General features: G+C 44.1%; 1 protein-coding gene across 1 annotated transcript in view; it reads left to right on the forward strand.

Annotated features, from left to right (window-relative positions):
* Nucleotides 1-1,044: 1,044 nt before the first annotated feature.
* CCDC60 (coiled-coil domain containing 60) overlaps nt 1,045-27,317 on the forward strand; it is a 110,175-nt gene continuing 83,902 nt past the window's right edge. The window contains exon 1 of the mRNA XM_065417495.1: nt 1,045-1,350. Coding sequence (XP_065273567.1) covers nt 1,045-1,350 — 306 coding nt within the window. The remainder of the gene's footprint in view (nt 1,351-27,317) is intronic.

A 27,317-nucleotide genomic window follows, 5' to 3' on the forward strand; every position in this document is an offset into this window, starting at 1 on the left:
AGCGCTGCATAGAAGCGCCGTTGGCACAGTCCAGTCTCCTGGCGGGTGACGTCAGCAGCTCTGCCCCGCCCGCCGCGGAACAGGGACCCAAGGGGAGGCGGCCGAGGCCTGTGACGCGTCGTCAGGGGCAACAGGGGACGCCGTCTCGGGCGGGTGGGCTGGGGCATGACGCGCTGCTTCCGGGACACGCTCTGGGGGGCGGCTCAGTGGCGGGGCCTTAGCACCTGGACTCAGAGGGGGGGGGTCGCTGAGGGGGGGCTTAGCACCTGGACTTCCCGGGGGGGGGGTTCAGTGGGGAGGGGCTCAGCACCTGGACTCGGGAGGGGGGCTCAGTGGGGAGGGGCTCAGCACCTGGACTCGGGGGAGGGGGTTCAGTGGGGGGACTCAGCACCTGGACTCCGAGGGGGGGTCGGTGAGGGGGGGCTCCGCACCTGGACTCAAAGGGAGGATTGGGGGGGTCTCAGTGAAAGGGGGGCATCAGCTCCTTGACCCTGGGAGTGTCTCTGAACTGTGTGTCTCTCTGCTCCTGAGCTCAAGACGGGGGTCTCTGTGCTGTGGGGGTGGGGAGGGGGGCATCGCCTGGTCTGGGGCCCTACCTATTGTCCTCTTGTTAGAATTCAAATTGCAAGGAGATGGTTTTTATTGTGTCTTTTGAAATGAATAACTAAAGCTGTTCAGAGGGATCCCAGAGAGCTCGCTGTTCAGCCCTGTGTGTTGTGGGTTCCCTGGCCTGTTGGTTGTTTAGTGGGGCAGGGTTGTGGGTTTGTTCATGAACGATTTATTTCCACTAGCCGAGGGTACTGCAGAGTGGATTGGCTTTATATCTCAGGTTATTTTGTGGCAGATACTTTTGATAAGTTTCTTTTGTAAATTAACAGGAAGATCATCTCTGGGGTCCATGCAGCAGGTGACCGTTGGTCTTAAGGGCTGTGTTCTGTGGCAGGGGTTGCTTGGAGGTGAAAGGAAGGGGATCAAGATCACCAATAGCAGCAGTAGAAGCACCGGGGTTCCACCCAGGGACCAGTATAATTAGCCAGCAGGTTGATGAATAGCAAGATCAGGATGCCTGGGAACACTAAGACTTTGGACCCTCGTTATTTTGTGCTCATAAGACCATTGCCCATCCCCACACAGAAAGGTGCAAAGGTCCAAGCTAGAAGTAGCACCGTTTATAACTGCTGGGAATCCACAAGGGAGCAAATGTTTTGGGAGAACTACCACAGGAGACACAAGCAACTCACTCAGCATGGGTATTGGACACCCAGCTGGAAACCTTACCAGGAGCTTGGAGAAATTCTCTACCTAGAGCCAAAGAAACTCACCCTCCACTATTTAGGACAGATGCCCCAGGTAAGAACATAAGAAAATTCCTCTTCTGAATTATTAACTTTTTAATTTTTTTCATTTCTGGTTTTAATAGCAAAGCAGAGAGGATCATCTTGTAAGTAAATTGTAGAGGCACATTCCACTGGAAAAAAATAGTCAATTTTTGCTTAAAGACCAAAAAGGCAGTGTGAAACGTGCTGTGCCAGCCTATTAATCAATCATTCCAATATGATCAAATTAGTAATGACACCACAGAACATCAGTAGAAAAATTAGACCAGAGGAAAGTGCTTTGACCTTATATTTTGCAGTTTAAGAACAGAGAAGAGCCTTTTAAACTTGGTCTTTGGAGGCTTTAGTAAGAGCAGTTTCAGTAGAGTGGAGAAATTAGAAAGACGATTGGTGGGGTGGGATCCAAGAGAAAACTGGGGTAATGGGAATATACAGCATTTTTAAGGAGAGGTAACCAGATCATTCTTGAAAACGGAAGGGAAGGAGCAAATAAAGAGAAAATGACTGAGGATGAGGGAAGGATGAGCTAGGAATCGGGAAATGATGGGGTCTCGGGGATGGGACAATGGGTTGGAAGTTGAGCATAAGAGGGACACCTCAGAATTGGAGACGGGTGATGGAGCAAAGGAAAAGTCTGGGGGATGGGGGTTAGGATTGAGGAGAGCTGTTAGAGAGGTGGTGTGAAAGCTCTGGTATCAAGTAGAGATACAGATGTACAGTTTTAGATGTTATCGCAGCATATTTTATGTTCTAAAATGTATCTGTATTTGAGTTCGTAGAAAGTCTACTATGGTTAACTATGATTATTTATATGCTACTTTGATTGCCAGTGTAATTCTCACCTCCTACTGGTCTCCTTTTGCTGTTACACAGGCGCTCGGTAAGGGGGTCTTACTCTTCCATAGGTCCCTTTTACTGTCTGATTTAATGATTGAGTTACGAGGCCAAAAATATCATTTGCTTGGTTGCCAACACTTGAGATTCAATTGCAAAGTCCCACCGTTTGCGTTTGTTTTCTTCACTGTTTTTGGTTCATGCAAGGAAATCTATAATTCACTGAGTTGTTGTTTATGCTCTCCTCCAAGCGAAGCAACATTTCTTGTTTGAATATACCCAGAATGGAGTCATCTTTCTCTCTCTGACTTTGCAATTATAAAGCAAGCTATAGTGACTGTGTCCCAGATCCAGGACGGGATTTAGGTGTTGCTTAATTTTCTGCACTGATTGTGTGTTGGAATACATATACAGCTTAAAGTTTTGGATGGAATGTTTTTAAAGCTCTAAACAGAGATTGGCTCTCATTCACTATATTTGACTGAGCTTCTAACATCCTATCATCTTGAAAGGGAAAAGGCTTTTGGTTCTATGGGTTTTGATTATTTTGTAATTCAGTATGTACCTGATGGCTGCAGACATGAGAACTATACTTTTTAACCACTGGGTGAGTGAGAGCAGTAGTCTTCCTAGAAATGAAAAGCTTAATCTCTTCAATGAATATATTTGCTCTCAAAAATTAGCATTTGTTTTGATCACCAACATGGCCAGAGAATAATGATGGTGAATAACAGTAATGTCTGTAAACAGCAAAACTCTGTAACCCTCTGGATTTAATAGGACTTGAGTTGGTGCTCTCCTGTGAGCTATCTATTGACAACCATTACTTCCTAAATTGAAAAGCTCCTAAAATGGGCTAAAAGTGATTGAGGACTTATTATGAAGTGATTACATAGGAAGATATGGGCATAGGGTGCAATGATCGTTAGCTAATTGGACATCTAGGGTATTATTTAAGTGATTGGTGGTGATCAGTATGATTCTAGCCAACAAATATGTCAAAATAGCTGTATTTTTTTCTCTTTGTTTCTGCATTATTATTATTTAAGTAAATCTGTTCTCCCTGGAAACTTACAGCTGGTTTTTGAATATTTTAGCTTTTGCCCATCTGAAAAATCTACTCTTTCATGCTTAAATAACTATTTGGAATGTGTTGTCTACCTTACAATGAAAACAGTAAGGCCATGTCTACACTACAAAGTCAACTTATGTTCTGTCAATGATTATCCACTGCTGTAGTTAAACCACTTTTGCATGTCCACACAACGCTCCATATAATGGTAGATCGCGTCCACAGTTGGTGCTCTTGCATTGACAGAGAGGGCAGAGCACCGTGGGTACCTATTCCACTGTGCAACTCACCACCATCTGCTGCTGGGTGTTCTGGAAAGGGTTCACAGTGACTCATGGGAGCAGGCTCACCATCCCATCATGCAGTTTTCTCCGTCCCAGCATTCCATGGGCTTCTGACTACGTTTCACGCTGCTTTTCGACAACTCCTGTAAACTGCGCACCCACCATTTCTGTCTCACAGCTCGGATCCTACACTGCTGTCCAATATTGTGATGAGCATTATGAACACAATGCAGCTGATCCTGCAGTATTTCATGAGCTCCAAGTCTGAAAATGACTGCATGGTGTCTGCCCTGCTGCATGCCATGGAAAGAAACGATTCAAGATTGCTGCTGGCATTCACGGAGTAGCTGCACACAGTGGACTGTCAGTTCTGGGCACAGGAAACAAGCACTGAGTGGTGGGATTGCATCATTATGGGATGGGATGATGAGCAGTGGCTTCAGAAATTTCAGGTGTGAAAAGCCACGTTCCTGTGTGTGGAGCTCGTCCCTGCCCTCCAGCACAAGGACACCAGAATGACAGCTGCTCTAATGGTGGAGAAGCGAGTTGGTATCCCTGTGTGAAAGCTGGCAACTCCAGACTGCTACCAATCAGTCGCAAATCAGTTTGGAGTTGGGAAGTCCACCGTGAGGGTTGTAGTGATGCAAGTGTGCAGGGCCATTAATCGCCTCCTGCTACAAAGGACTGTGACTCTGGGAAATGTACGGGAAATAGTGAATGGCTTTGGAGCAATGGGATTCCCGAACGGCGGTGGGGCGATAGATGGCATGCATATCCCCATTTTGGCCCCAGACCACCTTGTGACAGATTGTCAACAGAAAGGGCTACTTTTCTATGGTCTTGTAAGTTTTTTTTCGTGGATCACCTGGTTTGTTTCACTGACCTCAACGTGGGGTGGTCAGGGAAGGTGCATGATGTACACATCTTCAGGAACACTGGCCTGTACAGAAAACTTCAAGCAGGGACTTTCTTTCCAGACCAGAAGATTCCAATTGAGGATGTGGAGATGCCAATAGTGATCCTTGGAGACCCGGACAACCCCTTGCTCCCATGGATTATGAAGCCTTACACTGGAAACCTTGACCGCAGCAAGGAGCGCTTCAACGACAGGCTCAGTAGGTGCAGAATGACTGTTGAATGAGCCTTTGGCTGATTAAAGGGTCGCTGGCGCTGCCTTTTTGGCAGGTTAGACCTCAATGAGGAAAATATTCCCATGGTCATAGCAATCTGCTGTGCTCTGCATAACATTTATGAAACTAAGGGGGAGAAGTTTCCACAGGAGTTGAGCGTTGAGGTAGATCGTCTGGCTGCTGATTTTGAGCAGCCAGATACGAGGGCTGTTAGAGGGGCTCAACAGGGCGCTATTTGAATCAGGGAGGCTTTAAAGGAGCATTTTGACAATGAACCCAAGTAATATGTCTGTCTGTGATGCATTTAGCCAGGCATTGTTTTCTTGCACTGTAGTACGAACCTTGTAATGACTCTGGTGTGTGTGTTAATTTTACAATGCTGATGCACTAATTGCCACTGTGTATGAATTTCAGCAGCAATCACCATTTGTAGGACACAAAGATTTCTTATCTTTCTATAAGTTCATTTTTATTCAGCAGTGATATGTTCTGCAAGGGACATGAAAATGAAAAGCACATATTCAAATGAGGCTCTCGCAGTTGGGTGTATGTCCAGCTGTCATTGTGATACACGTCCCTTGGGGGTGGAGTGCATGAGGTACTGAGATGGCCCAGGAACACGTGAGGAATGTGCGGGGAGGATTGTAGGGAGGATATGGAAGGCAGTTCTGTATGGGCTGCAAGGGGAGACGAGCATGGATGTGTTCTGTCTGCAGTTCGGTCAGGGACCTTAGCATGTCTGTTTGGTCCTGTAGCAGCTATATCATCTACTCCTGCCCCTGCTTCCTCTCCTGGCTATCCATATGCAGTTTCTCATTGATAGCCTCTCTCCATGCTCTCTGCTTGCAATCAGAAGCATCAGAGGATTACGGCACCTCCTGGAACATGTCTTCCTTACTCCTCCTGTTTCGTCTCCTTATGTGATGGAGCTGCTCACCTGGTGTGCAGGAGGAGACCATCAAGGGCATATCTGTAGATGCTAAAGAAACAATAGACAGAGGCACTATTGTTAGTGCACTCACAGCCTTGATTAAAACAAGCTATAAACACCACTTTCTCATTTCCCCTTGGCAGACACACAGCATAGTGGGAGCCCCAGCCATGGTCAGTTTAGCCCAGGGAGGGGAAGGGACAAGTTGGGACGAGGGGGAGGGTTTCCACAGGGGTATCACTACAAGCACCTTGGGCCATTATTCTGAGTACTGGCACCGTTTTCCATAGACAGAGGTGATAGCAGCTGATATTTTGCTCATGAGGGTAACTGAGAATGCAATTTGAAGCTTCTGCTTGCGTATGGCTACAGACCGGGTCTGTATACTGCTCACCTATGTGCTGCTTTGTTGCCTGCAGAACTAATTGCTGATTGGCACAGCAAAGTTTCCTACAGCGGGGGAAGAAACAAGGCATCCCTCCCAAGAAACCTTCAGCAGAGGATTGTGGAGTACCTCCAGGAAAGTTTCCTAGAGATCTCTAAGGAGGATTCCTGGGACATCCCGGTGTGCATCAGCAAACTTTTCTGCAGGGCTCCCTCTGCCTGGCTGCACGGGGAACAAGAAACAGATACAAATGGTGCCTGTGTTGGTTATTTCAATCCCTCTTCCAACCTGATTTTAAAAAGCACAGCTCTATCTCATGTCTCCCTGCAGTATCAAAGCACAATGAGTACTTACTGGAGCTCCCCACTCCTGCATCAGGCGTGCCAGAGCCAGAGTGCTGGGACTAGCTAGACCCCTGCGGAGTTGTTAAGAGGTCCTGGCTCGCCATGCCACCGGATATCCCTGTTGCATGTCCCCTATCCTCCTCCAACTCCACTTCCTCATCCATCACGTCATCCTTGGGGTTCACTCCGCTGGCCATTGTCTCCAGTCCCCCCCAAAGTATCTATGGGGCTCTTGGCCATGGAAGTGGGGTTGCCACAAAGGATGACAAGCAGCTCCTTGTAGGAGTGGCATGTCTTTGACAACACATCAGAGTGATGATTGGCCTCCCTTGCCTTCTGCTACGCCAGTCTCAGCTCCTTGATCTTGGCACAACACTGCTGTGTGTCCCTATCGTGCCCTTTCTCATCCATGCCACAAGCAATCTCCCCATGGGTATCAAAGTTTCTGCGGCTTGAGCGGAGCTGTGGTTGCACAGCCTCTTCTCCCCACAGACACAGCAGATCCGATAACTTCAGTGTACTCCAGAGAGGAGCATGTCTGCTGCAGACAGCTGGCATGGTCAGCTGGGCAGATGTGACGTGAGCGCTCCATGCCAAGCAAACAGGAAGAGGAATTTCAAAAATTCCCAGGGCTTTAAAGTAGGAAGGGCACATGCCTGTGTACCTGACTGCAGGGCAGCGGAATTCAAACTGGTGACCAGAGTGGTCACAATGGGCAATGTACGACACTTCCTGGAGGCCACTTAGAGTGACATAAGCAACCCAGTGTCTACACTGACACTGCGTCGCTCTAATTACTCTATAAGCACTACGCCTCTCGTTGAGGTGGTTTTATTATGTCAATGTAGCAGAGCATTAAATCGGCAGGAGGAGCATTGTAGTGTGTACACCTCCACAGTCAGGTCGACGTACACTGCCTTATATTGACTTAACTATATAGTATAGACAAGGCCTAAGTAAACCCAGGCAATCAGACTAAAGAATTCCATTTGTCTGTCTGTAATCAGCTGGAACAAAATGAACACTTCCAAGCCACAGCCAATATTAGTTTAGTTATAGATGGAGCTTTAAAAGGTTTAGTATTTGGGTATAGAATAGGGTTGCCAACTTTCTAATTGCACAAAACTGAACACCCTAGCCCCTCCCCTTCCCTGAGGCCCCACCCCCCACTCACTACATTTCCCCCTCCCTCAGTGGCTCAGTCTCCCCCACCCTCATTCACTTTCACTGGGCTGGGGCAGGGGGATAGAGTGCGGGAGGGGATGAAGGCTCTAACTGCAGGTTTGGGCTCCGGGCTGGGCCAGGGAGTTGGGGTGTGGGAAGGGCTGAGGGCTCTGGCTGTGGGGGTGTGCTTTGGGGTGGCACTGGGGATGAGGGGTTTGGGGTACACGAGGGGGCTCCAGGCTGGGGGGTGGCTCAGGGCTGGGGCAGTGGGTTGGGGCTCCGGGTTGGGGCACGTGCTTACCTTGGGTGGCTCCCGGTCAGTGGCACAGTAGGGCTAAGGCAGGCTCCCTGTCCTGGATCAGGTCCGGCTCCTAAGCAGGGGGCCAGGAGGCTCCATGCGCTGCTCTCTCGCCCATATGCACCGCCCCCCCACCCCCCAGCTCCCATTGGCCATGGTTCCCAGCCAATGGGAGTGCAGAGCCAGTGCTTGGGGTGGGGGCAGCACGTGGAGCCCCATGGTTTCCCCCCCCCTAGGAGCCAGACCTGCTGGCTGCTTCCGGGACATAGCGCGATGCCAGGACAGGTAGGGACCAGCCTGCCTTAGCCCTGCAGCACCGCCAACCAGACTTTTAACAGCCCGGTCGGCGGTGCTGACCAGAGCCGCCAGGATCCCTTTTCGACCAGGCATTCCGGTCAAAAACCAGACACCTGGCAACCCTACTTTAGAAGACATGGGGGGCCTGCATTCCCCTAATCCACTAAGGTTTTATTATTTGAGGGCAGCTGGGTGGCCCAATCCCACGTTGGAGCCTCTGATGTCTACAGGAGTTAAAATGCCTTGGCATTCCAATTACCCCCACAATGTCAATGTTTTTTAGATGTGGCCTAAACATGCCTGCTTCATACTTCTGTCCCTAGTTTTTGCCCCAATCCACTCTATCAGTTTAATTAGGCAACCAAATGGGCCACTTATCCCCTCCAGAGCTTCTTTCCTGGTTCCTGGCATTCTGCCTTATACCATTGTTTGTGGGGCTCCTCCAGAGGGGAGTGTATTTCAGCATTGCTCCCAATTTAAATTCATATCTAAATGGCATGATTGACCCCTTTTTAAAGCATCCATTACATATAAGTTGAAGTAACTTCATTTGGTTTTAGGTGTTGTTTCTTTCTCTCTCTCCTCTCAAAATGTCGGGCATTCACTAAGCAGACAGGACTGATTCATTGAAAGTCAAGGAATGTCACTTTCCAGACAGCATTTTTGATTTCCTAAGTGTCCAGAGCAGTGTGTTAAAGGTCTTTTTGTGATTCCTTGGTGTAACAGTGCGTGGTGATAGTAGTCACCTTTTATCATCTTCATATAGTTTCTTTTTCATTAATTGCTGTAACAAATCCATTTGCAAAACCTCTGGGGTGGCTTGTTGACTTTTTACATGAAAGAAAGGTGGCCTTTTTGACCAAGTCTAAAACAATCCAATTCCACAGAATTTGCAGTATCATTAATGTCCCAGCCTATTCTGTACTTGTGATAAGAGTATGTTCTGTAATTGTGTGCGTTAGGTAAATAGGTCACTAGATAAGATTGATAACCGTGTCAGCAAAGAAATGTTTTCATCTAGCACTGGAGAAGAAAACTGAGCAATTTCTTTGGCTAGAAATTACACTGGTGTTATTCACATTGCTATAGTTAGAGATTTGTCAGGGTTTCCATTACGAATCCTTATTTTTCAGAGGACTTGTACTCCACTGCAAAAAATTCTCTACTCCAGGCTGAAGCTTAGGGACAAATTATGGCCACTCCCGCCTGGGTGTGCTAGAGTAGGGAACTAATGCAAGGAGCCTTTTCCCTCTCAGTTCACCCTCTCAAGGGGCAGTCATCATTTAACTGCCACTCTGAGGAGAGCAGGAAAAGGAAGGTGGCTGTTGTATTGCCAGAGCACTAGCAGCTCCAGAGGGGGCGGGTTGGGCAGACAGACTGCTCTGGCAAGGAGGGCTACCAATGACTTCTGAAACAAGTAGGATGGTGTTTGTACCTCCCCCCTACAAGGTAGTATTATGCCTTAGGCCGACTTAAAAGTCCCAAATGCAAGTAAATATTTAGGACATAGTTTTTCCTTTTGATGCACACAGTATACTCTGCACAGGAAACCTGAGAAAGTCCAGTGTATGTGCTGATCAGTTCGAGTCAGTACAGTTGCAACCATAATACCAGCAAATGCGTGTTTAGTTTAAAAAAATCTGTACTTTCAAAGGTAGATTTAAAAGAGTAAATTGGATTCGTTACTAGTTTAATGCATTAAGGGAAATTAAGTGATTTGTGTGTATATTCACATTCAGGTCCAAATGCAAAACATGGCACTCATTAAAGGGAATGAATCTACCAAGTACAGAGAAGTTCTACTTTACACTCAAGTATCGTTATATCCCATGGGACATTTTATAATATAAGCCCCTTCTTGCAGTATGCTGAGGCCTCCTGTTTGGTGATGAGTGCTCACAACCCATTGAAATCTGTGGAAATTGATGGCATTCATAGAATTAGGTAGAAGTTTTTGGAAAAATCCAGTCAATATGAAATAATTTTTCTTCTCATCCAGCCAGCTCTACTAATAAGGCAGCGGGCTTTACTGGTGAATAATCTTTATAAATATTTTCTAATTTTTTCTCTTAAAGAGATGTAATATCTATATCAGAGAGCGAGAAAGTTGACATTGGCATGGATTTGGGAAGCCATAACTGGCAAAGCACTGAAAAGGGTTATTTAGATCATTCCAAATATCTGGCAGAGCATGTGAACAGATTATTTGGCTGGTAAAACTGGGTCCCTTCAACATCGAGCCAGTGCTTGTCAGCAGTGGGCAAGAGTCTTTGCAGGTTAGTACTTCAGTATTACTTAGAATTAAAGGACCTTTACAGTGTCATGGCATTAGAGTGAGAGCTTTAAAAGAGAAACAATTTTTCATTCAATATTTTTCTTAGAATCGACTTTTCCCTATCTCTTCCCCATGTAATACTTTTCCAGATTCCGCACACTGTAGTGAGAGAACCACCAATTCAGGAATTCTAGTAGTCCTGTGAGTAGCTGCTTCGATGCAGACAGAATGCACAGAGAGAGAATGGGGGAATGTGACTGTGAAGTCCACACTTTTAGCTACTCCCGTTACCCAAAGTTGCTCCCCTCGGCCGTTGTGCATTTCAAATGTAAAAATTACTTGGGAATCAAGATGGTGTAATATATTCAGTTACACAAGAATTGTCTTCAGAGTTGCAGCTGCAATGTTCACGTAATGCATGCAAACCAGAGTCAAACCACAAAGCTTTACACTCTAGAAAAAGGGGGATTTCGTGTGTAGAGCTGTCATTGCTAACCCTGATGGGCTGCAAGATATTGCACCTTAAAACTGTCACTGGGCCAGGACCGGGGTGAAAGTAACTTAAAGGACTTACCGGTACTCCGGAGTCCTTGGGGGGGGCCCTCAACCGGAAGAGCCGGGTGCTTTAAATGAGGATTTAAAGGGCCCGGGGCTGTGGTAGCAGCAGCTGGGAGCCCCGGGCCCTTTAAATCACCCCTGGAGCTACCAGCTGCAGAGGGGGTGATTTAAAGGGCCCGGGGCTCCAGCTGCTGCTACCGCAGCATAGCCCCGAGCACTTTAAATCACCATTGGAAGGGGCCCTGGCCTCTGGCAGAGCTTTAAAGGGCCCAGGGCTCTGCTGCACTAGCGGCAGCCGGGAGCCCCGGGCCCTTTAAATCACCACCAGAGCCCCACCACCGCTACCCCAGGGCTCCAGCAGCGGGGCTCGGGTGGCAATTTTAAAGGGCCCCAGAGGGTAGCAGCAGTGGGAGCCCCGAGCCCTTTAAATCGCCAACCGAGCCGCGCTGCCGCAGCCCCGGGGTAGCAGCGGCAGCTGGGGGCTCGGCCGGTGATTTAAAGGGCTCCAGCTGCCGCAGCCCCGGATCCTTTAAATAGCCACCGGCGTCCCGCCGCCACCTCCCCAGGTCTCCGGGGACGATTTAAAGGGCCCGGGGTGGTAGCTGCGGCAGGCGCTCCAGGCCCCTTATATTGCTGCCCGAGCCCCACCGCCGCTTCCCCAGGGCTCCGGCAGCAGGGCTCTGGCGGCAATTTAAAGGGCCCAGGGCTCCAGCCGCTGCTGGGAGCCCCAGGCCCTTTAAATTGCTGCCAGGGGAAGCTGATCCACCCTGGTACCAGCTTACTTTCACCTCTGGCCAGGACTAAATAAATTATCTGAGAACAATGTAATTTTTAAGGCAAATTCCTCATTTTGAGGAAAGTAGTAAACATTTCTCTGGTGGGTTGCTGTTGTGGTGCTTTGTTTTGTTTTCTAAAATGGCAGTTGTTTGTACGTGCTCAGAAGTTTGGAACCTTAGAAGTACTCCAAAGCAGGAGAAAGAGGTAGACAAAGTGCAGGTGAGACTGTCAGCGATTTGATACACTGCAAAGCCATTTGATAAATTGCATGTATCACCTGGCTATCACCAAAACATATGAGAGATCTTAGTTACAGATAATGTAAAACAAAAGAGCAGTTGCAAGCGTGATTACAATTTCAGAGTTCATAGTGTCTCATCATAAGAGATATTTCACTGCTTACTATGTAAATGAAAGGGTACAGCATCTTGTGCCCCTCAGAGACATGGCTGGCTATACAGCAAGAAATGTTGAAAGACTTTCATAGTCTTAGTGCACACTGCTTCCACTGCAGAGCTTTTTGTATAATTAAAATGGGTATATGAGTATGCCCAATTTAGGTTTTCATGGAGAATTCCGGTGGTTAACATAGCTGGGTTTTACTGATATTTTGCCTCTGCTCATTTTCTTTTATTTTTAGTATATAAAATTTTAAACTGTTCTAATTTTTTCTTTGATGTTAAGCAGAGAAATTTTATTTTTTTCTCCTTCTTTTAAGAACATGCAAAAAAGTAGTTGTTCTACTCAGAGACAGAAAAGTAACTTGTGGAATTTAGGCCACTAATCTTTCTCACAAGCTTCATAACCATAACACGTGTGTATGAACGCTTGACATGTTAATCATCAAGTAAGTTAACATCCATTCACGTTATTCATGTGAGGTGGCATCTTAGCCTTACTTTTTTTCAAGAAAGCTGGTGTGACCCATTGGCACTTTCTACATTCCCCAAGGTCACATACAGCAACAAGCCACTGAGAACTTGTAATGTACTAGCAAGTGTTTATGTATGGCATTGACCTCCAGTAAATGGAATCTGACTTGCTCAATGTTTCTGATTATTTTGTCTTCTATTACCATATAATTGTAAACAAAATAACTTCATTTTTTTAAAAGTCGCAATTGAAAATGTGTTTAAAGGGCTTCAAGTAGCACCCCAAACTAGTTACATTTTCTTAACAAAAATTTGACATTTTCTAAAATACCCCAAACGTTAGAATGTCAGGAACTAAACAGAAATGTGATCTAACCATTTGCCCAAAGCCATTGACAATTCTTTATCATTTACTATCACCCACCCAACTTACACAGCCTGCCCAACCTTAACTTTGCTCCCTTGTTCGCATTGTATTGGTGATCTATTGTTGGATGCATGGTGCTGGTTTTATATATTGTTTATTAAAAGTGCAATATTGTCTTAGGGAACATAGTGAAAGTGGTAAATAGGAAGATGGATAGTTTGGCTGTATGGTTGGGGGAGAACGTTTTGGAAATGTAGTGAAAGATGTGACAGGATTTAGCAATTATGTGGATTTGACATCAAAGGAAAGAGAGGAGTCTAAGGTAACGCTAAGTCTGGGAGCTTAGGTGATAGAAAAGATAATGATATTGTCAAAAGTGACAGAAGATGGTTTGAGAGGAAAGATAAGTTCAGTTTTAGACACAGTTTGCCAAATTGAGAGCTACGTCTAAGTTAGAGTAACATCTTTTTTTTTTTTTCCTTGGCCCCCTCAATGTATGTATTCCATCAAATTGGACTCTCCAGACTTCGGTTAGACTAATTACTACTTGGATTTAGTAAGGCTCTGTCTACAATACAGGTGCTACAGCAGCAGAGCTTCAGCGCTGCAGCTGTACCACTGTCGTGCAGACATTTCCTACAGAGATGGAAGGGGTTTTTCCATTGCTGTACTTAATCCACCGCTCTGAGACACGCTGGAAGAATTTCTCCATCAACATACTGGTGTGTCCGCTGGGAGTTAGGTCAGCTTAACTAAAGCTATGTCTATACTGGCAACTAAATGACAAAACTTTTGTCTTTCAGGGGTGTTATTTTTTTTTTTAACACCTCTGAAAGACAAAATTTTTGCCGACAACAAGCTCCGATGTGAACAGCTCTTTGTCAGCAGGAGCGCTCTCCTGCTGACAACTCTAACACCACTCGTTGGGGGTGGACGTTTTTTGTCGGCAGGAGAGCTGACAAACAGCGGCTACACTGCGTGCCTTTTAGCGATGTGGCTGTAGTGGCACGGCCCTGTCGCTAAAAGTTGCGTAGTGTAGACCTAGCCTATGACACTCAGGGGTGTAAAAAACTCACACCCTTGAGTGACATTGCAATGTCAACCTAAATTTTAAATGTAGACATGGCCTAATGTAGACTCCTTGCCCCTTAACAATGTTTAACTTATTACATAAAAACCTTGAGTTAAAGAAGAATTATTTAGGTCTGAAAGTCAAGCACTTAAAGGTTAAGAACTGCCAGATTTCCAGTTTCCCTTGCAACCTTAATTCTGTCCCTTATGCACCCATTCTGAGCACTGAATGAGCCTGAGGTCTTATGAAAAATAGCATGTGATCTGGAGGATATATAACAAATTTTAGTTTAGCAACTAGTTAAATGATTACCCATACCACCTTTCTTAGGGTTCTTTTAATTTTGATTGCTTAACTAAAGGAAAACACTTGAGTTTAATTTAGTTTTATAGAGTTTTATTAACAATCTTTAACAATAGCAACTAATAATATAGGAAGACAAAAATAGTATTGGACTATGATTTGGCTAACATAAACTAGAAAAATTATTATAACCATTCCAGTTTTCAGAATCAAATCACACAATCAGAATAGAATATTAAAACTTATACTCAATTACTATCTTGGAAAGGTGATTTTGTTTAGATTTTTGACTGAGCCCCTCAGAATAGGGCCTCACTTGTGCCAACTGGTTGTCCGCTCCAATGCTGCCAACACAATCAGAGGAAAAACAATTCAAAACTTACAAGAAAATTTGGTCAACTACTTACATGCCAGTTCACCAAGATCTCCTTCCAATGGATCTATAGTAGTCAGCCCTTGCTACCTATTTCCCAGTGTCTCATAAGCCCAAGATCTGACTAACACTCCTAACTATCTAACTTAAATGCCTACATTTATGCCAGACTGTACAAACTGAGTGCAGTTCAAAAAGCTTGCGCACTTGTCTCATTTTATGTCTGTATACACCTAGAACTTGAAAGGCAGTATGAAATTATTAACTATGGTGAACACATGTACAGTGGTCTACAATCTTAGTTAACAACAGTAATTTGTTCAGTTTTAAAGCTACATTACAACAATCTTGATAGGAACATGTTACAAAACAAAGACTTTCACTGTAACACTGACAGTCTTTAAAACACATACACAGGCATGTACACATCCTTACTAATTAGGTACAGTTTCAGGAAGTGGTCAGTTGACTGATTTGAGAGGTCACCTAAGAGAAAGTCTGTGTTACTTATCACTGGATCACTGTTCAGGTGTCCGTTTTCAGCCCAGTTATCATTCACAGCTAGAGTTGATGCCGCAAACACAGGTGGTGTGAAGGACGGACATAACTATAGTCTTTTTGCCGGTGCACAAGCGGGCAACCTAAATTGCTGGAAAATAGAAAGACAGTTAAAGATGCTTATCGAAGGTAGGTACTTGATGTCACCAAAAGGACTCCCAGGTGGCCGGCCCAGGACCTCAATCTTCTCTCTTCCAGGTGTCTTCACTTTCAAAAAGCAAAAGTGCTGAAGGAGACAGGTCATTTTATCCTATTTCTCCTGGGTGGTTCAACTTAGTTCCTCTTTTTGGAGGTGCTGGTGGGGTGACCCATACTTCTCATGAAGATTCAAAATATCCAACTAAAATGAGAGTTGTCCTCTCTCACTATCCAGTCCGGGAACGTGACGTCAGCTTTTGAGTTCTTCCAACTGGACTGACGTTTTCCAATCTCTTTTTATGCAACACATTTTCTCACATGCACCAGCTTGTATAAGACAAGTTAGGTCATAACTGTTGGTACAACCATCTCGGGATGTACATTAAACACTGTCTGGTTTGCTCCAGACAGCCATTTACCTCCACAAGTCGCTTTCCATTGCTACGCTACGCTGATGAATTGCAGTTCATTCCTTAACCAAGTTTGTGGTTATGCTTGCTCAAGTTGTAGTTTCTCCATCAACGCTTTGCTGGCTTCTGAAATGTTCAGGTTCATATAACTTCTACAAAGTCCCTATGTATTTTCTGGGTGCTCTTTAAACTTATTTTAACAGTCTATTATACAAAGAAAAGTCACTTCAAGATCTGTTATTCACCAGCAGACTGGAACAACTGTATAAATCATCCATTTCTGTTCTCCTTGTTTTAACAAGGGACCTTGGTGGTATGTATGGCTGAGATGAGCCTATGCAATTTTAACCAAACAGTTACATCTCTGATTATTCCATTTTGTGGTCAAGTGTCCTCATAAACACATTATTTGCTTTTAGTTCCTTTTATTTACTGCCTCTATTAGCACAGGTGTATTTTACTAACTTGATAGCGTAAAACATGCTTGATTGCAAGTATAACCTTATTTCTTCACTTTATTACTTAAAATAAAAGAAATCAATATGAATGCAACCCCTGTCATTAAAGTTTATAATATTTTGCCCAAAGCTGTATCATTTATAGTTGACTTTCCTTTTATATCAGTTTTAACTATAATATTATATTCCATCAAATTCCCTCTTTTACTACTATATTTGGCACATCATATAATATCTGAATGTTTGATATTAATCTAATTTTTAATTCATTCACTTATTCACAGACAGGGGGAAAGGGGAAGTCTCTTTAGCTGCACCAGCAGTATGTTCTTGCAAAAGGCTGCAGCAACTCTGAAGTTGCTCAGATTATTGAAGAAAACTAGCCGTGAGACTTTGGGCTTTTATTTTCTTAGCCCTCTGTTCTGTCTTTCTAAAAGGCCTTGATGCCTGGGCAATTCTTAAATAGTAATAAATCATAATTCGGGGGCATCCGTTACTACAGATAAGAACATATACTGGGTCAGACCAAAGGTCCATCTAGCCCAGTATACTGTCTTCCGACAGTCGTCAATGCCAGATGCCGCAGAGGGAATGAAGAGAACGGGTAATCATCAAATGATCCAACTCCTATCGCCCATTCCTAGCTTCTGGCAGAGGCTAGGGATACCATCCGTGCCCATCCTGGCTAATAGCCATTGATGGACCCAATCTCCATGAATTTATCTAGTTCTTTTTTGAGCCCTGTTAATAGATCATGTAATTAAAGACTGTATCATCACACATGCACACATACACACAAGACAGCAGGATTAAGGTTGCAGCCATAAATTTGGCATTTCCTACCATTTGAGGAACCTAAATAACTTTATTTCAATGTAGTTTATTCATATGTAACTTCCTAGGTTGGTGGGTTTTTTAAAAAGGAAAAAGATAAAAAATTCTATTATGTACAACTATAACAACCCGCCCACAAAGATGATGATGATAATACTGATAACTAGCTAAGATTATTGAGCTCAAGTGATAGAGGCCTATGTTTTTTGAAGCAGAATTTGAGTTCTATTTCTCATGCTCCATATGTGAGATTTAACTGGCAGCTGTGGTGTGCATTGTTTCTGCTTATGTATACACTACAAATTCTCAGCTGTTTCTAGCAATTGTAGAAGAGGAGTGTCAACCCCTGAATGGTGACATAGCTAGATTTATTATGATTTAGTCCCAATACTCAGCACTTTTCATATTCATAGCTTTGTACAAGCATTAACTAATCCTCACAACCTTAAGATGGATAAGCAAATGTTATCCCCATTTTACACATGAGGAAACGGAATCAGAGAGGTGAAGTGTCTTTCCCAAAGCCATACAACGAGTTAGTGACAAGTCTGGGATTAGAATTCATGATTTCCTGATTCCCAGCTCTTACATATTTGTCCAGACCATGTTGCTTTCTGCTTTAGAATGTAAAACTTAGAGGTGGCAATAACATTTACAAAATATAAATCACAATTGTAGAGACATAGAATAGAAATAAGTCATGCTAAAAAAATAATAATCTTAGAATAGGCCATTGTTCTCATTTGGTTAAAAATGGTTACTTTCCTTTGAACACAAATATTAGACTTTAGGTGGTATTCCTGACTTGAGCCTAACTACTTGAATAGGAGATGCTCCATAAAATAAAAGGTTTATGATCCGTAAATTAGTTTGACATCTCTCTGGAACAACATCTATCCAGTTGAGTCCACACAATCTCCATGCTATTAAAATCAGAACAATCTAATCAATTTCAGAAGTTCAATTTCTATTCCTAAAGGCTGCTTCCATAATGATTTAAGGGAAGCATATCAAATGTAATAATACATTGTTATTAAGGTCTTAGTAAACTTGCCAAATGTCAAACTGCTGGAACAGTTATGGTGCATTATACTTGTGTGATTACAGTTTGAATTGTCAATATTGCGAATTGCATTGCTCACTTAGGTTTGGGAATTGATCTGGAATATCACGCCCGAGGCAGGAAAGAAGCACATTACAAAGGTGACGCTTTGCGATGAGTTTTCAAAACATTAGATTTTTAATGGGTTTAGTGTCTGCTTCTCCTAAGCAGTGCATTAAAAATGCTCTCTAGGATACATGGTAAAAGGAACAGACTGCTCCACCTATTGGCAACACCTCCTGCACTGCTGGCTGCAGGGGGGAGCTAGAATGACATTTGCCACCATCGCTGGGAGAATTTTGTCAAATGGTAACGTTTGGGAAAGAATGGGAACTGTGTTAGAATAACACAGTGTAAGTGTAATAATAACACTTGCTTAGAACATAAGAACGGCCGTACCGGGTCAGGCCAAAGGTCCATCTAGCCCAGTATCCTGTCTACTGACAGTGGCCAATGCCAGGTGCCCCAGAGGGAGTGAACCTAACAGGCAATGATCAAGTGATCTCTCTCCTGCGATCCATCTCCACCCTCTGACAAACAGAGGCTAGGGACACCATTCCTTACCCATCCTGGCTAATAGCCAATTATGGACTTAACCACCATGAATTTATCCAGTTCTCTTTTAAACGCTGTTATAGTCCTAGCCTTCACAAACTCCTCAGGTAAGGAGTTCCACAAGTTGACTGTGCGCTGCGTGAAGAAGAACTTCCTTGTATTTGTTTTAAACCTGCTGCCTATTAATTTCATTTGGTGACCCCTAGTTCTTATATTATGGGAATAAGTAAATAACTTTTCCTTATCCACTTTCTCCACATCACTCATGATTTTATATACCTCTATCATGTCCCCCCTTAGTCTCCTCTTTTCCAAGCTGAAGAGTCCTAGCCTCTTTAATCTCTCCTCATATGGGACCCGTTCCAAACCCCTAATCATTTTAGTTGCCCTTTTCTGAACCTTTTCTAGTGCCAATATATCTTTTTTTGAGATGAGGAGACCACATCTGTACGCAGTATTCGAGATGTGGGCGTACCATCGATTTATATAAGGGCAATAATATATTCTCAGTCTTATTCTCTATCCCCTTTTTAATGATCCCTAACATCCTGTTTGCTTTTTTGACCGCCTCTGCACACTGCGCGGACATCTTCAGAGAACTATCCACGATGACTCCAAGATCTTTTTCCTGACTCGTTGTAGCTAAATTAGCCCCCATCATATTGTATGTATAGTTGGGGTTATTTTTTCCAATGTGCATTACTTTACATTTATCCACATTAAATTTCATTTGCCATTTTGTTGACCAATCACTTAGTTTTGTGAGATCTTTTTGAAGTTCTTCACAGTCTGCTTTAGTCTTAACTATCTTGAACAGTTTAGTATCATCTGCAAACTTTGCCACCTCACTGTTTACCCCTTTCTCCAGATCATTTATAAATAAATTGAATAGGATTGGTCCGAGGACTGACCCTTGGGGAACACCACTAGTTACCCCTCTCCATTCTGAGAATTTACCATTAATTCCTACCCTTTGTTCCCTGTCTTTTAACCAGTTCTCAATCCATGAAAGGACCTTCCCTTTTATCCCATGACAGCTTAATTTACGTAAGAGCCTTTGGTGAGGGACCTTGTCAAAGGCTTTCTGGAAATCTAAGTACACTATGTCCACTGGATCCCCCTTGTCCACATGTTTGTTGACCCCTTCAAAGAACTCTAATAGATTAGTAAGACACGATTTCCCCTTACAGAAACCATGTTGTCTATTGCTCAACAGTTTATGTTTTTCTATGTGTCTGACAATTTTACTCTTAACTATTGTTTCGACTAATTTGCCCGGTACTGATGTTAGACTTACCGGTCTGTAATTGCCGGGATCACCTCTAGAGCCCTTTTTAAATATTGCCGTTACATTAGCTAACTTCCAGTCATTGGGTACAGAAGCCAATTTAAAGGACAGGTTACAAATCTTAGTTAATAGTTCCGCAACTTCACATTTGAGTTCTTTCAGAACTCTTGGGTGAATGCCATCTGGTCCCGGTGACTTGTTAATGTTAAGTTTATCAATTAATTCCAAAACCTCCTCTAGTGACACTTCAATCTGTGACAGTTCCTCAGATTTGTCACCTACAAAAGCCGGCTCAGGTTTGGGAATCTCCCTAACATCCTCAGCCGTGAAGACTGAAGCAAAGAATCCATTTAGTTTCTCCGCAATGACTTTATCGTCTTTAAGCGCTCCTTTTGTATCTCGATCATCAAGGGGCCCCACTGGTTGTTTAGCAGGCTTCCTGCTTCTGATATACTTAAAAAACATTTTGTTATTACCTTTGGAGTTTTGGGCTAGCCGTTCTTAAAACTCCTCTTTGGCTTTTCTTATTACATTCTTGCACTTAATTTGGCAGCGTTTATCCTCCTTTCTATTTGCCTCACTAGGATTTGACTTCCACTTTTTAAAGGAAGTCTTTTTATCTCTCACTGCTTCTTTTACATGGTTGTTAAGCCACGGTGGCTCTTTTTTAGTTCTTTTACTGTGTTTCTTAATTTGGGGTATACATTGAAGTTGGGCCTCTATTATGGTGTCTTTAAAAAGCGCCCATGCAGCTTGCAGGGATTTCACTTTAGTCACTGTACTTTTTAACTTCTGTTTAACTAACCCCCTCATTTTTGCATAGTTCCCCCTTATGAAATTAAATGCCACAGTGTTGGGCTGCTGAGATGTTCTTCCCACCACAGGGATGTTGAATGCTATTGTATTATGGTCACTATTTCCAAGCGGTCCTGTTATAGTTACCTCTTGGACCAGCTCCTGCGCTCCACTCAGGACTAAATCTAGAGTTGCCTCTCCCCTTGTGGGTTCCAGTACTAGCTGCTCCATGAAGCAGTCATTTAAAGTATCGAGAAATTTTATCTCTGCATTTCGTCCTGAAGTGAAATGTTCCCAGTCAATATGGGGATAATTGAAATCCCCCACTATTATTGGGTTCTTAATTTTGATAGCCTCTCTAATTTCCCTTAGCATTTCATCATCACTATCACTGTCCTGGTCAGGTGGTCTATAATAGATCCCTAATGTTATATTCTTATTAGAGCATGAAATTTCTATCCATAGAGATTCTATGGAACATGTGGATTCACTTAAGATTTTTACTTCATTTGATTCTACATTTTCTTTCACATATAGTGCCACTCCCCCCCCCCCCGCATGACCTGTTCTGTCCTTCCGATATATTTTGTACCCCGGAATGATTGTGTCCCATTGATTGCTCTCGGTCCACCAGGTTTCTGTGATGCCTATTATATCAATATCCTCCTTTATCACAAGGCACTCTAGTTCACCCATCTTATTATTTAGACTTCTAGCATTTGTGTACAAGCACTTTAAAAACTTGTCACTGTTTATTTGTCTGCCCTTTTCTGATGTGTTAGATTCTTTTTTATGTGAATGTTTATCATCTGATCTGGCCCCTACTTTATCCTCCTCCATCCTCTGCTCCTGACTAGAACCTGGAGATTCTCTATCATTAGACTCTCCCCTAAGAGAAGTCTCTGTCCGATCCACATGCTCCTCTGCAGCAGTCGGCTTTCCCCCATCTCCTAGTTTAAAAACGGCTCTACGACCTTTTTAATGTTTAGTGCCAGCAGTCTGGTTCCGCTTTGGTTTAGGTGGAGCCCATCTCTCCTGCATAGGCTCCCCCCATCCCAAAAGTTTCCCCAGTTCCTAATGAATGTAAACCCCTCCTCTCTACACCATCGTCTCATCCATGCATTGAGACTCTGAAGCTCTGCCTGCCTACCTGGCCCTGCGCGTGGAACTGGGAGCATTTCTGAGAATGCCACCATAGAGGTCCTGGATTTCAGTCTCTTCCCTAGCAGCCTAAATTTGGCCTCCAGGACATCTCTCCTACCCTTCCCTATGTCATTGGTACCTACATATACCACGACCACCGGCTCCTCCCCAGCACTACACATAAGTCTGTCTAGATGCCTCGAGAGATCCGCAACCTTCGCACCAGGCAGGCAAGTCACCATGCGGTTCTCCCGGTCATCACAAACCCAGCTATCTACGTTTCTAATGATCGAATCTCCCATTACTAACACCTGCCTTTTCCTAGCAACTGGAGTTCCCTCCCCCGGAGAGGCAACCTCAGTGCGAGAGGTAACCCCAGCACCATCTGGAAGGAGGGTCCCAACTATGGGAGGGTTTCCCTCTGCTCCCATTGACTGCTCTGCTTCCCTGGGCCTTTCATCCTCCTCAACAGCACAGGGGCTGTCTGACCGGAGGTGGGACAATTCTACAGTGTCCCAGAAAGCCTCATCAACATACCTCTCTGCCTTCCTTAGCTCCTCCAGTTCCGCTACCCTGGCCTCCAAAGTCCGTACGTGGTCTCTGAGGGCCAGGAGCTCCTTGCACCGAATGCACACATACGCCACCCGCCCACAGGGCAGGTAATCATACATGCTGCACTCAGTGCAATAAACTGGATAGCCCCCACTCTGCAGCTGGGCTTCTGCCTGCATTGTCTCCTAGTTAATGAAAGGGTTGTTTAAGCAAAAGGTTTTGAATGTAGTTTGGTTTATAGGTTTTAAGGGGAATAAAGGGACCCCCGCTCCCTTCCCACTCCCCTTCCAAACTCCCTTGCGAAACTCCCTGTTAGCAGTCCCTGTTTGCAAAAGCTCCCTGGTCGCTTGTGCGCTGCTTTATAAAGCCCTGGCCTATGTGAATGCCCCGCCCACTGATTAAGGCTCAGCCAATTACCAGAGGCTTCTAGCTTTCAGACCTTCCTTTGAAGCTCACAGCTTCCAACTGCCAGCCACAGCACACGGTCCTTCAAACAAACAGACTTATCCAAAATAAGTCTCAGAACTAAAATGATTTAATAAAGCTTGCCTGGTTTGTTATAAATTTAAAGCTCTGAGCATGTTTATCAAAAAGTTCATGAAGGTTTCTGAACCTTCAGAGCAAATCTGAGGTAGTTCATGATTTTGCATCAAATCATTCGTGATTTCACATGGTTTTGCAATGAAATGAGATGAATATCTAGTATTTCAGCTGACTTCCAGTGCAACTTGTGGGTTCAAACCTGAAGCTTGTGTATAAAAACAAACATGCAGAGCTATCTCATAGAGAATCGTTCCACAAAAACGTTTGCATGCTTTCTGGTAAATCAGTGAGTTTCACACAGTCTTAGTTACCACAACAAACCAGCAGGTTATTTCTTCTGAAGATTTTAATTGTTTGCTGTTCAAATGTTCACATTGCTTCATTAAACCATATTCACCCCAAACTCAAACAACAGAATTTGGATGGGATGGAATGGGGCAGATAGGCCTCACACTGACAATGAGAGGGTTAAGGAAAGCCTGTGGACCAAGTTGGTCCTGCCACACTCAGCTGCAGCAAACATCAGGTATGGAAAGGGGAACTACAAGGTGGAGACTGAGCCCAGTTCAGGGCTGACCCAGAAGAACAGCAATACTCTGCTTCTCTTGATGGGAGAGAAGTCTGGTTACAGGTCTTGGACTCGGCTAACTTGCTGGCCAGATAAGTCCCTGCTAGAAGAGACAACCAGACTCTGGGGGATCAATGGAAGCATGGACTGTTTGGAGACAAGCCTTGAATAGAAGGGTCCCACTGGAGGTTTTGAGTTGTGTTTTGTATGGTTCCTGACTTTCTTTGTACCGTAACGCTCCAGAAAGGGGTAGGATTGAAGTGAACCTTGGCCAGTGGATAAAAGATCGCTACCTCACAGACAATGGTGAAGACCCGTAACTGGGTGAGTCATGCTCTGATGGGCCACAAGATGGCACCACAGAGGCAACCTGATCACATGGGAGTTTGTGTTTTATAACACTCCTGTTATTTCTAAACTGGTAGCTGATAGCTCAACTGTATTTATTAGGTCTAAGAGTCAGCAGTGACACTATCCAGATGATATGAATAGGACAGGCAATACTTCAGTGTTGGAATTCTAGATCATTTGTTAAAGACATGTTAAATGCTGTCATTTAGTATTTCTCACCTTAACACTCCAGAAATTCCAACCCCCACTTTGAGATATACAGATTAAAAGCACTATAAGAGCTAAGTGATATTATTATTTATAGTATAATATGCAGGACTGGCACTGAGCAGGATACCTGGATGTATTAACACTGCTTTTGTGCCCATGACACAGCACCTTTGCACCACTTTGTCCCTTTGCACAAAAAGACTGTAAAGCTGACCTAATTGATCAGTTGAGGTTTCCATTGGTGCAGCATTTGATGAAGTTACATCAGGGATGAATGTACATATACTAATAATGTAAGAGAATAATAAGTTGAGATCTTTTGCAGATGCAAAGATGAGGTTCCCCCAACATTAATCAGCATTTGCCCAGTTGCTGAAAGAGGGGAGATATTTAAATGCTCTCGAAGAACATAAATTCTGCTTTTTTTTTATGTGACTGAGACAAAACAGAAGTGGTACAAATTTACAACTACTGTATTCATGAAGAGGTCTTTTTATATATGTAAGCAGAGTCAGGATAAGCTCTACCCTGACATCTGGTGGTGAATTATGGCGAGGGTGGAAAAGAACTTCAGGGGCTGATCTTGTTTGCATAGGCACACCCACCCGCCTAGCCTCGGGACAACAACAACTGAAAGTGGTTACTTTGGCTGGTGTGGGATCCCCAGTTTCTCTGTTATTGGGGCAGGAAGAATAAAGTGGTGTTACCCTGATTCTGTGAATCAAGGCCAGTGGAACTGTTGTATGACAGAGGGACTCACCAGTAACTAAGTAGCACTCGCTAGACAAGGGGCATGGGTTACAAAACCCAGTGAATTGAGAGAGGTTGGGGACAGGTATGTGTACCTGATGGTATGGGCCCCTTTTGAGGGCCTGGAACACCAATTGCACTACCCCCTCTCTCCACTGTTGAATAGCAGAGCTAAGTTTGCTTCCATTAGGAGTCTAGCTAGAAGTTGCTGAACTGAATTCGCTTTGGGCCAATGGTGCACCAGCACTGGGGCTCCCCTATTACAAGCTGAAATCACTAAGAGCTGAAATCACTAAAAGAGCTAAAATTGCTGAGATGAGATCACTGAGTGCTGTGTTAACCAGTGGGGGAGCCTGAAGATATATTGCTAAGCAGCTGGCAGAGCCGAGCAGTTTGTGGGACGGTTGGAGCGGCCCATGGAACAGCAAGCGGAGCGGTGCAGAGCGGAGCGGAGCCATTTGCGGGGGCAGCTGGAGTGGTTCATGGGACGGCTGGTGGAGTGGAGCGGCTGGCAGAGCTGAGCAGTTTGTGGGATGGTTGGAGCGGCCCACGGAACGGGGAGCAGAGCGGAGCAGTTTGCGGGGACGGCTGGAGGAGCGGAGCGGCGCGGCTGGTAGAGCGGAGCCATTCGTGGTAAAGGCTGCAGCAGAACTCCACAGAGAGGTGGGGCAGTCGGCCTCGGACCACGTAAGGTGCCCCTTAACATCCCGTGTGCCCCCCCCCCATTTCCGCCCAGGCTGTGGGGGGTAAAACTCTGCAGATAAACTTTTGAACTCTGGGGCGGCACTGACCAGGGACAGAGACTTTGGGGTTGTTGGACTTTGGGGTGATTGGACTTAAGACCCTGAGGGGAAAAGGACACTGCCAAACTTACTTGGAGGTGGGTCTTTTGCTCATGGTTTGTGTTATGAATCCTGTTTGTGATGTTTCCCCAACATAATGCTGCATTGTTTCCCTCCTTTATTAAAAGGCTTTTGCTACACTCAGACTCCGTGCTTGCGAGAGGGGAAGTATTGCCTCCTAGAGGCGCCCGGGGGGTGGTATGTAATTGTCCCAGGTCACTGGGTGGGGGCTCGAGCCAGTTTTGCATTGCGTTATTGAAACGGAACCCCTAGATACAGAACCCGGCCCTTGTTACTGCCAACTCAGAGGGGCAGAAAGGTTACATATATGACATGGGTGGTGCTTGTTTCTTTGGAATAAGAACACATTTATATGTCACCTTTCACCCTAAAAGAGGCCTGAGTAGTTTACAAACTGCATATAGCGATCGTGACAGCCACCTCTCAATAACAGTAGACTGCAACATCCGTCAGCAGTTTAGGTTAGAAACTGATGAGGAATAATGGATCCAGTTGAAACACTAGAAGGTATTTAAGTGGGCAAAATTTATCCAAGTTGAAGTTTAGCCAGGACACCACCAGTAACACCCCTAAACACTTCATAGTGGAGAAAAAGTTTTATAACATCCTCATATTTACAAAGAATAACAGTTTTAAGATAAGTTGATTTGAATCCTGAAAGCTCGAAAGTGTCCTTTAAATTAGAATATTTCCTTATGCAGACTTACTGGATGAAGGTGTTTTAATAGTGAAAGAAATAATATTTGAAGCCTGAGTTTTGAATGTGTGTTAAATTTCAAGCAGTAGAAGGCAGTGTTTTTCATGGCTAGTGTAGTTTCTCATTATTCTTGAAATGCTTATAGAAAATGTGTTGAATGCACAAATATAAAGAGGGGGGTTGGAAGCAGGGGAAGAGGGACATAATAGAATGTCACTACATTCCTTGTTGTATAATGTGACCTTTCCATTAAATTAACGTTATGCTAGTCGCACAGAAGGAGAGCTAAGATAGAAGGTATTTTTAGCAGACAATAGTCAAGTTAATTAGGCAGCTATATATCTGTCACACTTTACATTAAGAGCTCAAAAGCAAGATATGTGGAATAGAGGTAGTAGCTATAATGTTATAATGTGATTTCTATTCATTTGGGGAAATAGTTTCCTAAGCTTTCACTTTTTGTTATAAATGATAACTGGTACATGACATTTTTAATGGTATTTTTACCTAGCTAATTAATGCTTTCCAAACTAGTAAAACAGCATTTTCACCTAGTTCCTCAATGTTTCCAAGGAGTAAGGTGCTTTTCACCATGAGATGGGGTGCGAACATCTAATTATTTGAGTTCATTCATTTGTGTGTGTGTGCAATTTCAGTGCGCGTCCAAAACATGCTAAACAAGTTGTTCATGATCTGTCTCAGGGGCGGTCACTCTTTCATATACTATATCTGTGTAAGTCTTAACTTTTTTCTTTCCAGAACAAGTTTCACTACACACAAATGATAGGTGTCTTTGTAATGTTACATTGAATTGCACCACAATAATACA

The sequence above is a fragment of the Emys orbicularis genome, chromosome 16 (assembly GCF_028017835.1).
Source record: "Emys orbicularis isolate rEmyOrb1 chromosome 16, rEmyOrb1.hap1, whole genome shotgun sequence".
NCBI classification, from domain to species: domain Eukaryota; kingdom Metazoa; phylum Chordata; order Testudines; family Emydidae; genus Emys; species Emys orbicularis.